This window comes from Belonocnema kinseyi, chromosome 10 (genome assembly GCF_010883055.1).
Source record: "Belonocnema kinseyi isolate 2016_QV_RU_SX_M_011 chromosome 10, B_treatae_v1, whole genome shotgun sequence".
NCBI lineage: Eukaryota > Metazoa > Arthropoda > Insecta > Hymenoptera > Cynipidae > Belonocnema > Belonocnema kinseyi.
The window spans coordinates 65,186,090-65,198,701 of record NC_046666.1 but is presented as its reverse complement, the minus strand read 5'-3'; the positions used below and the strand labels follow the sequence as shown (position 1 = coordinate 65,198,701).

The 12,612-nt window shown below is 32.6% G+C and overlaps 1 protein-coding gene across 2 annotated transcripts in view; it reads left to right on the top strand.

Moving 5' to 3' along the window:
- LOC117182213 (ubiquitin-like modifier-activating enzyme 1) overlaps nucleotides 1-12,162 on the top strand; it is an 18,146-nt gene extending 5,984 nt beyond the window's left edge. The window contains exons 2-3 of one of the 2 annotated variants that reach the window (XM_033375288.1): nucleotides 5,877-7,933; nucleotides 10,103-12,162. In XM_033375288.1, coding sequence (XP_033231179.1) covers nucleotides 5,877-7,933; nucleotides 10,103-10,822 — 2,777 coding nt within the window. In that variant the 3' untranslated portion in view covers nucleotides 10,823-12,162. Of the gene's footprint in view, nucleotides 1-5,876; nucleotides 7,934-10,096 lie in introns of both variants that reach the window. The other variant, XM_033375287.1, reaches the window with a different exon arrangement.
- The last annotated feature ends 450 nt before the right edge of the window (nucleotides 12,163-12,612 follow it).

Below are 12,612 nucleotides of genomic sequence, written 5' to 3'. Positions count from 1 at the left end.
TAATTTAAATTTTAGTAAAAAATTTAGCAAGAGCTGTGCGAAATAAAATTAGTTTCTTTGTATAAGCATGATTATTCCCTCGTTTGTTGTCGAAAATTAATTTTGTCAACTTTAAGTTTAACTGTTCCATTTTTGATAAAAAAAATTGATATTTTTTTGTTGAAAATTTAAGTATTTGTTTCAAAATTAATTTATTTCGCCAAGTATGTGCTCTGTTATGTTAAAGAATTTTTAGAATGAACGCCATGTAAAAATAAATGTGGAGGTAATCTTGTAATTTGGTTACAAATTTGAAATTAATTAATTTAATTTTTGTTTAAACATTTAGTTTTTTAGGTAAATAACTTTAAGTAATTCATTTGGGAAGTGTTATTCTATTGAAAATTCTATCGTTTAACTAAAATTTGACGTCACAAGAGAAAAAATTAATTCATTTTAAATAATCTCGCAGTCGGCGGCGGCACATGCACAGTAAGAAAAATTGCATCGGCGAATACACCGACCATGTTTCTAGTCAGCAGTGCAGGAGGGGTATTCGCCGCCGAAAAGTGCACTGGAGGGGGAAGGATTCGCAGGTAGTCGTCGGTGAATACTGACTGCCTGGGTGAAGTGCGGGCGAGGAAGTGATGGGAAAATAATGGAAGGAGAGATTTGAACGACTTACTTTTTTTATAGGCGCGGTGCCTACTTTGACTAATTTTTACATTCTCATCATTTATGATTGAGAAAGTATTAGAATTGTCGGAAATTTGACATCACACTTTTTCAACGGATCTCCACGTTTCGAGACTCCCTGAATCCGAAAATCAGGTTTTCACGATGGCGTCCGTCCGTCCGTAAACACGAGAACTCTCGAAAAAATGAACGAATCAAATCCATCTTTGGCACACTTTTTCTAGGTACTAAAAGAAAGGACGAGTTCGTTAACCAGCCATTTTTGATAAAAATTCAAAAAGTGAGCGCATTTTGAAAATTTTTGGGACAACTTTTTTCTGAATTAGAATATTCTACGTACGGACATTTATAGTATTAAAAAGATCAAACAATTTATCCTTATGACTTTTTTCGATATAAAGAAAATTCTCAGAGTTATAGCGTTTTCAAAATTTTTTCAATCAACCGAAAATCAAAATTTGAAGCCGAAAAACGCACGATATTAAAAAAAGTCAAGAGAAGAAAAACATTTCTTTTTGAAAGCCCTACAAGATTATTCTAACCAATTTTTGGATTTTCTTCAAAAATCGAAAATTCTAATTTTGATTGCACAAAAAATAATGGAATATAAAAAATTCCATTTTGTGGACAAACTATGTAGGATACAAAAAAAGATGAATTACCAAAAATGGTTATCCCAAAAAAGATCTACAATTTCGTTAATAATCACTTCTTGATAGGACGCGTACTTTTTTTTTATTTGTGAAAAATAACGTTGAGAAAAGTAAGATAAAAAAAAATGTGTGGAAAAACGACGAAAGTTACGAGAAATAAAATCCAACAAAACCTGTTTACAAATGTCTGTCGGGAATCGAGCGCGCAACGCGAGTGTCACGATGAGAATGTGTACGTCAAAGCCTACAGAGCTTTGAGAAACTTAATCTTTGACTATAATTAATTAAGTAGACAATTCAGAATATGAAGACGCATATAAATACTGCCATCTAAAAGAGGTCTTTTTGATAAAGTTCTTTTCAAGCATTCCAAATGCAAAGAATAAATATCCGAGCGCGAGGTGTAATTATGTTCGAGCGCGAAGCGCGACGTAAACTATTATCGAGCGCGAAGCGCGAGGTTCAACCGTCGCGCGCCCTAGGCGCGCTCAAAGTTGACTGGCATTCTTGGGAATAATATACACAACTTTTGTAGTAAAAATTGTTTCATTTCATGTATAAAATATTCTATATTAAAAATGTTACAAGACTAGAATTTTGGCCTTTCCATATTAATGGTCAAGGAAATGTTCGAAAATTTTGAAAATGAATTTTGCGTTTGTCTTCACACACATCTCTAGCACGGGCGAGTTGTAGATATGCATTTTCTACGGTAGTATAAAATGCGTTCTTTCATCTGGACATAAACTGAGGCACCTGAAAGTGCAGTTCACTCAAAAGATCGGACAATCTATTTCACTTTTGCTTCCTTTTTCTAGATAAATTTAGTTTACTTTATACACCAAATATTTAAAAATTGATTGGTTTACTTTCTCCAAGGTGTCTAGCGACCCAGATATTTTGTGCTGGCAATAAATTTGTCTTCTAATTCCAGAATAAAAGTCAAACTCAAAGAAATATCATGTTTGTTATTTATAAACAGGGAAATTGGGAAAAAGAATGCTTTTTTTCTGAGTATTTACAGGGATCCGATGCTGTGGAAGAAAAAAATTCCTGTAGTTTCCCGGTTTATTATCGGATCAGAAAAACTGAACTGCAAGTTGAAGCACTCTTTGAATTTTCAACTTTTTAAATTAAAGCTTAAAATTTTTTAGCTCAATATTATATAATAATAATAATAATAATTTTTTAATTGTTATTTATACTTTAACATTATTCTTTTTTTTAAATTTTAATTCATATTAGTATTTATTTTACTAATGTTTTATACTATTTTTAATTAACACATACATGGTGCAAGTTTTTCCAAATCATTTTCTTAAATTTTGTTCTATACTTTTTGTATGTTTCGTTTTGAGTGATCATTAATTTCAAGAGCGAATATTTCATACTAAATCCCTTTTACAAGTTCAAGAACAGTAGCAATATAAAACAAGTGTTAAGTAAAATAGGAATACAAATTTAATAGTTGAATTCATTTTGTCAGTTTAATTTTTTTTCAATATACGCTACACTGTGAAAAAGTCCTTGGATTCTGCCAAGATCTAAACTTAGAACCAAGAAGTCGTAATAATTTTCAAAGTTTCGTCTTCACTTGTCTTAAGTTTTGGTTTAAAAATAATAAATTTGACATTTTTCTGATACATAATTACACGTGATCTTTTGACTTTTAATTTCAAGGTCCTTTCTTTAAAACTTATTCTAAGTCGGGCTTATCCTAAATCATATTCTTTTTGAAATACTTTTAATGCAGAAAAGTTAAAGGGTTACAGTACAGAACTGCATGAGCAACAAAAGCGAGATTTTTCATGAGAGCGAAATAACATTCTGTAAAAAGGATATGACCCTTTAAAAATAAAACAAAAGTTTACTCCCGAGCTGAAGTATTTCTGAATTAGAGCCAAAAAAGTATGATAAAATAAATCATTCAGTTCTGAGAAATAAAATGCGAAATTTTAGTCTCAAAGTGACAGAAATCTAAAATTAGAACATGCTCGATCGTGGATCACGATAAAATTTGCAGTTTTTAGTTTAAACAAAAGATAAAAGAATATACCCGAGATATTGACTCGCTAAATCAGGAGAAAATGCGTTTAATTAAAACAACGTTAACCAATTCTCAGTAACTCATGCAAGAATTTGTAAATTAAAATTTCATGTGTTTGCAAAGTCTTTTTTGGAAAGCGAATAAAAATATATCTTACATATTTTAAAAATAATGAAAACTTGTTCCCGAGATATAGGGAGGTTGAATAAGAATAGGAAAGTTTTCATAAACAAAATTCTTTTCTGAGATAATAAAGATTTAGTTAGACAGTACGACACTGTAATAGGTGATTCTTCGCTGAAGGCTCTATAAAAAGAAAAAAGATATATGTTTCTTTATAAACAAATTATAATAATTTTGAGAAATATCGTTTCTGATCACCAGGCAAAAATTTAAGTGAAGAAAAATTTATAAAAGTGGCTGTTTGTAGAAAATGGAAATTTAAGATTTTATATTGGGATTCGATTGGTACTTTAAGTGTTAAAAAAAGTGGAAAATACTTTTATGTAGAGACTATTTTTTAAAAATTATTTTGCTGTATTTAAAAGCTTTTAAGAAGAGAAATGTAGTCAGAATAAAGTTTAAAACAAGAAGATGAAGTATACGAAAAGTGAATTTTCGACAAAAATTTTGGTTATCTAGTTCTGTACTGAAACCCTTCAGTTCTACTTTGAATGCTTCAATTTACCTTGGATGTTTACTTGATACTATAAAAAAATTTAGCTTCAATTTTGAAGACATGCCAATGATCACTGCATTTGGATTAAAAGTGAAACTTTACACGACGAAAAAGAGTTTTCTGGTATGGATTTTTAAATGTAAAATTTTGATAAAAATGTAGAACCATATGTTCCTCAAGAACTCTATACATATACAACATGTGAAAACTGTAAAAAAATGGCTGCGTAGTAGGAGGGAAAACGAAAAAATCCTTCTTCGGTTTTCTATCTTATAAATATAAAAAATTAGTATTTTTTATAGCGTCAGGATTTATGAAGTCAGGTATTTATGAATTTTATGAAAATATGAGAACGTGAATTGAATGAAGTCCAAGAATAAAATTATTTCTATAATACATGAAAGATTATTAAGTAAACTTTATAGAAGTATATGGACATTACTTATGCAATGTTTCAGGGATGTGGAAACATTTTTTGTTTAATTTTCTGTATTTGAGGACGGGAAACCCAAATGGCCCTTATCCACTTGTCCTTCTAAAATTAAAAAATTCGTTTCTTCGAATTAATGTAGAAATTATTTTTACATATTCTATTAATAATTCGTGACCCTAAAACCATAATGTTCTATCTTGATTTTTTAATATCGCTTTACTCTCACGTATTCTGCATGTATTGTATTTGTATTTATTTGTAAAAAGTTCCTGGTGCTAAATAGCCCTATAAGGAACAGATGATACATGTTACAGTTGAAATATGACAGCGATCTATTTGACGATTTAAATAAAAAATAAGTATTTAACAAAAGTTAAGAAATAAACTATAATGTACATAATTAGATTCAGGCTATTAACATAAAAAAAATATAAATATACATATGCAAATATACATTCTTATAAGTAAATACATTCATGAATACTCTCATATATATTCTAATTTACGGATTTAAGTTTTACCAATGTGTAATTTCGAGGGTAGGATTTGATGTGTTAAATAAGTAACCAAAAAGTAGTTTTCTAAAGTGATATTGAGAAGGTGAATTTCTAATTATTATAGGTAGTTTGTTCCAAAGACGAGCACCACGAGTAATAAAAGACCTTTGCATTTTACACGTACGGTATTGCTGAATTTTTAGTACTTTTTTTCTTTCACGAAGTTTGGGATGTGTCGGTTGATCTCTGTCCATAAAATGGAAAAGGTTAAGTAGATAGTGCGGAGCTTCATTACTGAATAGGCTATAAAGCAAATTACCCATAAAGAATTGTCTTCTTTTGGCGATGTTAAGAAGTCCTGCTCTTTCTCTATATTGAGTAATATGTTCACTTTTGGGGGTGTTATAGATGAACCGAATGCAAGCATTAAGCGTGCGTTCAATAAGCATTTAGCTCATCAGTAATATTATCGTAAACTACACAGCCGTAGTCAAAGAAAGCAAGGATGAGGTTTTTAACTAGGGGATACGCCTTGAAGTAAGAAGTGATTCTTTATTCCCGAGTTTAAGTAAGAGTAAGTAAGTAAGAGTGCGATTAAGAATATATCCCAAATCCTTCACTGATTCTACAAATGGGATGATACGTCCATCGATCAAGATCAAGAGAGCTATGTCAATATGCATGTGAAGATATAGGAAAGAAGTAAAAATCAAATGAAATCTAAAATCCTCGATAGAACCCTATAGTTCTAGGCTCCCGAAATAGTATCCTAAATTACTTAAAATCGTTAAAAGAGAAATCTGACAAATTGTTCCTTACCCATTTGTTATTCTCATGTCTTCAATTGCTTCATATAATTGATCTAAAACCACGAAATGCTTTTTATTTTCAGGCAAGAATCGCGCAGCAGCTTGTTGTCAACGCTTGTCAGAACTCAATAACTACGTTCCAACTCGTCACCATGATGGTGAGCTGAGCGAAAGTTTCCTTAAGAAATTCAAGGTCGTGGTCCTGACTGAAACTTCCCTTAGTGAACAACTGCGTATCGCCGAAATTACTCGCGCCAACGGCATTGCCCTGATTATTGGAGATACTCGTGGTCTCTTTTCTCAGGTGTTTTGTGATTTTGGTGAGTCATTCACAGTCGTCGATACCAATGGCGAACCTCCAATCAGTTCGATGGTTGCCAGCATCTCCAGAGATGCCGAAGGTGTTGTCACTTGTCTTGATGACACTCGTCACGGCATGGAAGATGGCGATTACGTCACATTCTCCGAAATTCAAGGAATGACCGAGTTGAATGCCTGTGAGCCCAAAAAGATAAAAGTGCTCGGTCCTTACACCTTCAGCATTGGTGATACCAGCAAATACGGTGAATACCTTCAAGGCGGCATCGTAACTCAAGTTAAAATGCCCAAGAATTTATGTTTTGCTCCTCTTGCCGAATCTTTGAAGAAGCCAAAGTTCATTGTCACCGACTTTGCTAAATTCGATCATCCAGAACAGCTTCATATTGCTTTCCAGGCACTTCATCGCTACCAGGAGGAAAAGGGAAGGCTGCCAAAGCCTTGGAATGTGGAGGATGCTAAGGAATTTGCCAACCTCGCTAATGCCATCAAGACAGAGTTGGGATTAGAGACAGAACTCAACCCCGAATTCATTGAACTCTTCGCCAAAATAAGTGCCGGTGATTTGAACCCAATGAACGCAACAATAGGAGGAATAGTCGCGCAGGAAGTGATGAAGGCCTGCTCTGGCAAGTTCCATCCGATTTATCAATGGCTCTACTTTGACTCCATCGAAAGTCTGCCGGCAGATCGCTCAGAAATCACCGAGGATGACTGCAAACCAATTGGTTGTCGCTACGACTCTCAAATAGCAATTTTCGGTCGCACTTTCCAATCAAAGATTGGAAAATTAAAGTACTTTGTGGTTGGCGCTGGTGCTATTGGTTGTGAACTCTTGAAGAATTTTGCGATGATGGGTGTTGGAACCGAAGGTGGTTGCATTACCGTTACTGATATGGACTTTATTGAGAAGTCGAATCTGAATCGTCAATTCTTATTCAGACCATCGGACGTTCAGAAGGCTAAATCTTCAACAGCAGCCAGAGTCATCAAGGGAATGAATCCGGAGGTGAAGATTGTCGCTCACGAGAATCGGGTTTGTCCCGAAACAGAGAAAGTCTACAATGACGAGTTTTTCGAGGCCTTAGACGGAGTTGCTAATGCTTTAGACAATGTCGATGCTCGAATTTACATGGATCGCCGCTGCGTCTACTATCGCAAACCCCTCTTGGAATCTGGAACATTGGGAACAAAGGGAAATACTCAAGTCGTCGTGCCATTCTTAACAGAATCCTACAGCTCCTCTCAAGATCCACCAGAGAAAAGTATTCCTATATGCACCTTGAAAAATTTCCCAAATGCCATCGAGCACACTTTGCAGTGGGCTCGCGACAATTTTGAAGGACTGTTTCGTCAGGCTGCTGAGAATGCTGCACAGTATATTTCTGATCCTCAGTTTATTGATAGAACTTTGAAATTGCCGGGTGTTCAGCCATTGGAAGTTTTGGAGTCTGTGAAGACGGCGTTGGTAGATGAGAGGCCTAGAAATTTCGAAGACTGCGTCGCTTGGGCCCGTTGTCACTGGCAAGAGCAGTACAATAATCAGATTAGACAACTTCTTTTCAACTTCCCGCCGGATCAAGTAACATCCAGTGGACAACCCTTCTGGTCTGGACCTAAACGCTGTCCTGTGCCATTGACCTTTGATGTCAATGAGCCACTGCATTTAGATTATATCGTTGCTGGGGCCAATTTGAAGGCGACCGTTTATGGAGTTCCAACTAACAGAAATCGGGAGGATATTGCGAAAATTGTTAACGCCGTGAAAGTTCCAGAATTCACGCCAAAGTCTGGCGTCAAGATTGCCGAAAACGACTCTCAGGTAATGTAACGATTTGTTGCTTTTTTTCCTAATTTCATCGAAAAAATATTTTGAAAAATAATCAATTCTGCCACTTGGTGACAACAATCCGAACTAGAAAGAATAAGTACGATTTTAAAGATGCATTTTAATTTGTGCATAAAAGTGTTTTAACGATTATTTTGTGGAGTCTAAAGTATTTATTGGATAATAAAAATAAGTCCTTATCGTAAGCAATGGGTTATAAATGGAATTTATATATTATGCAGTGAAAAAAACACATTTTTTGACAGAAATATTTTTTCTAAAAAAAAAACGATTATTGTACTATTTATTGTGATTTTAAAACGTTTATAAAGTTAAATGGACTTATTTTAAGGCAAAAATGAACTAAAAGTTAGGTTATAATTCGTATTTAAATTTAAATCGTCTATTATTCGTACTCTTCGCATAATCTGAATAAATTTTGTCGCTACATACATTAATTAAAGTTTATTTAAGCTTACTTTACATTGAAACTTACATGAAACTGTACATGAAAATTGTACCTATGCTTTCTAGTTTCAGTGAAATAATTGAGTTTTTTTGAATCGTTTAAATATTTTTAAATCTGTGACATTTTTGCGAAATATTTTAAGCCTTCTGAAAACGTCTAAATTTTTTAAATCTTAGCATCTTCAAAGTTATTATAAATCTTTCGAATCTTCTGAAATATTTTTTGCGAACAATTGCGGAATTTTTTTCCATAATATTTTAACTCTTTTGAAAACGTTTAAATTTTCTGAAAGCCTTTGGAATCTTTGAAATTTTTTCAAAGCTTTTCGAAATGATTGAAATCTCTGAAATATTTATGAAATCATTGCAATCTTTTTGAAAACGTTTGTCTTTTGAAAATTTTGCGAAATATTTTAGTTCTGAAAACGTTTACATTTTCTAGAATCGTTTAGGAATCTGTGAAATCTTTTAGAAATCTTTCGAAACTTCTGAAATATTTGTGAAATCTTTCAAATCTTAAAAAATAGTGTGTAATCTTTGAAAACTTTTGAAATACTTGCAAAATACTCTGAAATATTTTCGAATCTTTTGGAAATGATTGATATCTCTTAAATATATCTGAAATCATGGCAATCTTTTTGAAATCCTTAGGAATGTTTGAAACTTTTGAAATATTTTGAAATATTTTGGAATCATTGTGAAAGTCAGAATTTTTTGAAATAGATGTCAAATATTTTCAAATCTTTGAAAAATTTGTGAAATCTTTTGCAATCTTTGAAATCTTTATTAAATATTTTCTAATATTTTGACATCTTTGTTGTCTTTGTTAGATTTTTTTCAAATATTGTGAAATTGTTTCAAGTATTTCAAAATCTTTGTCTAATCTTTCAAGTATTTTCGAAATATTCTAAAATCTTATGGAATATTCTAAAACCTTACGGAATCTTTAAAATCCTTTTGAAATTATTGCAATCTTTGTGAAATCGTTCAAATATTTGAAAATCCTAATGAAATCTTTCTGAAAACTGAGAACTCTTTGTGACATTGAAATCTGTTCGAAGTTGTTTGAAAACTTTTGCAGTCTGTGAAATCTTTTGGCATCTTTGTAATATTTTGGAATCTTGGTGAAGTATTTTGGAATCTTTTGAACTATGTGAAATCTTTTATGTCTTTGTTAGATTTTTTTTAATCTTCGAAAATTGTTTGTAATATTTTAGAATCTTTGTCTAACATTTGAAGTATCTGCGAAATATTATACATTTTTCCGGAATATTTTTAATTTTTGTGAAATTATTGAAATCTTCATTAAATTTTTAGAAATCCCTAAAATCGTTTTGAATCTGCAGAAATCGTCTAAAATCTTCTCAAATCGTTCATATATTTTGAAATCTTTGTACAATGTTTTGCATCTTCTTAAATATTTTGAAATATTTTGGAATCCTGCAAATCGTTCAAATATTTTAAAATCGTTTGGAAGCTCTGAAATATTTTGATTCTAATCTTTGTAAAGTCTTTTGAAAATGATTTGAATTTTTAAAAACTACGAACAGCTTTAAACTGTGGGAGATGAAAGTTTTATTTATCTCTTACATAAAATCGTAAATGTATCCCGAATGAAATTTTTCAAGTGACTCGTTTATAAAAATTAAAGGACAATTAATCGGCATTAAAAACTGGAATCTTTCCTAGGTACAGGTCTCCAACGGGAGTGGAAACGTCGATCATGAGCGTTTAACTCAGCTTCAGGACGAATTACCCAAGGTCGACGAATTGAACGGTTTAATAATAATTCCCCAAGATTTCGAGAAGGACGACGACACCAATTTCCACATAGATTTTATCGTAGCAGCTTCTAATCTCCGTGCCGCCAACTACAAGATCCCCGCAGCCGACAGACACAAGAGCAAGTTGATTGCCGGAAAAATTATCCCAGCCATCGCCACCACGACTTCCGTCGTCGCCGGTTTAGTTTGCTTCGAGATGATTAAACTGGCCCGAGATGTGAGAGACATCTCCGTTTACAAAAACGGTTTCGTTAATCTCGCTTTGCCGTTCTTTGGTTTCTCGGAGCCCATCGCTGCTCCCAAACTCAAGTATTACGATACCGAATGGACCTTGTGGGACAGATTTGAAGTCAGCGGCGAACTCACCCTCAAGGAATTCCTGGACTATTTTAAGAACAACCACAATCTAGAAGTGACTATGCTCTCCCAAGGAGTTTGTATGCTCTACTCGTTTTTCATGGCAAGGCCCAAATGCATGGAGCGCATGTGTTTATCAATGTCGGAGGTTGTCAAACGAGTCTCGAAGAAGAAGCTTGAACCACACGTTCGTGCTCTTGTTTTCGAACTCTGCTGCAACGATGACTGCGGAAATGATGTAGAAGTTCCCTATGTGCGTTACACCTTGCCCTGATTTCAGGAATCCACGAATCAGATTAAGAAGTAATTACTTAACTTAATAGTCGTAGCCATTTCTACAAATTTCTATTTTACAGTACAATACAGGAAAATATTAATCTCCGTCTATGTAAGACTCTCGAATAAGGATGCAGATTGATTTTTGCTACTGCTTTATAGCGTTCTTATAACGGGCGAGTTGCGGATATCTAGCTCGAATCTCTTACATTGAATTCTTGAATGATTTTCCCTTCGATCATCGGCGTCAAGCAGCGTCAAGTTAGATCCTCCATCTTGTCATTTTACCTTTTTTTTTCGAAATTAACGATAATTAACGATATCATTTTTCGGTTACTCTTAATTTGCGGTTTTGTAATTCTGATTTACACTGTATGCAGTGCTCAATATTATTAAAGTTGTTAAGAAATAACCTTGTACAAAGAATTGTATTTCCTGACCACTAGGCTCTGAGAAACGAATAGAGTCCTGTCTACATAAAATAAACTCAGTCTCGAGTAGGTAGTGTGGTCAAAAACGTTGTTTTCCTTTTTTTTTTTAATCTTTTGAAAATTCGAATCTTTAAAGATTTCGAAATTTTTCAATCACTCAATTTTGCTTTTCAAAATAGAACATAGCATTATTCTGACTGAAGTTGTTTTATCTGTTTAGGGCTCAATCCACATTATTTATAAGACTAAAATACACGAGTGAAATTTTGTAAAGTAAAAAAAAAATGAGAAAAGTAAAGAAAAAGATATAAAAAGCGAAGGGGAAAAATTATAGGGAAATAATGAAGAGAATTGTCATGGTAAGAATCACTTTACTGATCTATGTATAGAGTATACTGTAAATTAATAAATTATATGAGACTCGTAGAAAAATACCGCTAGATTTCTAAAATAAATAGATGTTGTGGAAGTGAACAATATCTTATAGAACTTGCAATATATATATCATTGTCTTGCCTACACTTCTTCAGTTACGGGCATAAACTGAGCACTTTATTCATTGCTCTTCAATTTAGTTACTGAATGCTACGAAATTTGGTTCTGTTTCTGTGATTACTTAACAAATTGTATAACGTTTTTATTTTTATTTTCAAATTACTTTTCCAGATTTGATTATCGGTATCTGCTTCTTGTTATTATTTTTTTTGGGCACTTAAGAATCATAAGACTATTGTGTGATACTGCATTTAAATTTGTAAAAACCTTGGAAAGCCTTTTTTAAAAAGGAAATTAAACTTTTTAGAGAAAAACGAGGATGATATTTTATTCTAGAATAATGCGTAAATTGTATTAAATGTGATTGGATTTGGAAATTTATGAAATATAACGGTGATAATAAATACGCTAATTGGCTTTTATCTTTGGCACAGATGGAAACCTTGAGTTTTTAATATATTTTTTAGATTCTGTATATTAGATATTTAATAGAATGGGCCGATAGAACTCAAATACATGGTGGCCGCTGGACCGGGAAACCTGGAAAACCGGGAATTTTATGAGACCGAGAAATGACAGTGAAATTATGTTTTGACCGGGAATTTTACAAAAATTTTAGAATAAAAATGTCCAACTTTGATTTTAAACGTTTTTAAAATAATTTTTCAAATTGCGATTTTTAAAATTATTATATCATTCATTTTAGAATGCCTAATTCGAAAATATTTTACTTAACGAATTTTGCATTTTAGATTTTTTATTTTTAAAAGCATATAATTTAATTTAAAGAATTTTAAAATGCAGTTTTAAAGGCTTAAAAAATTAAAAAATATAAGTTTTTAAAATCGCAGATTTCTTAATA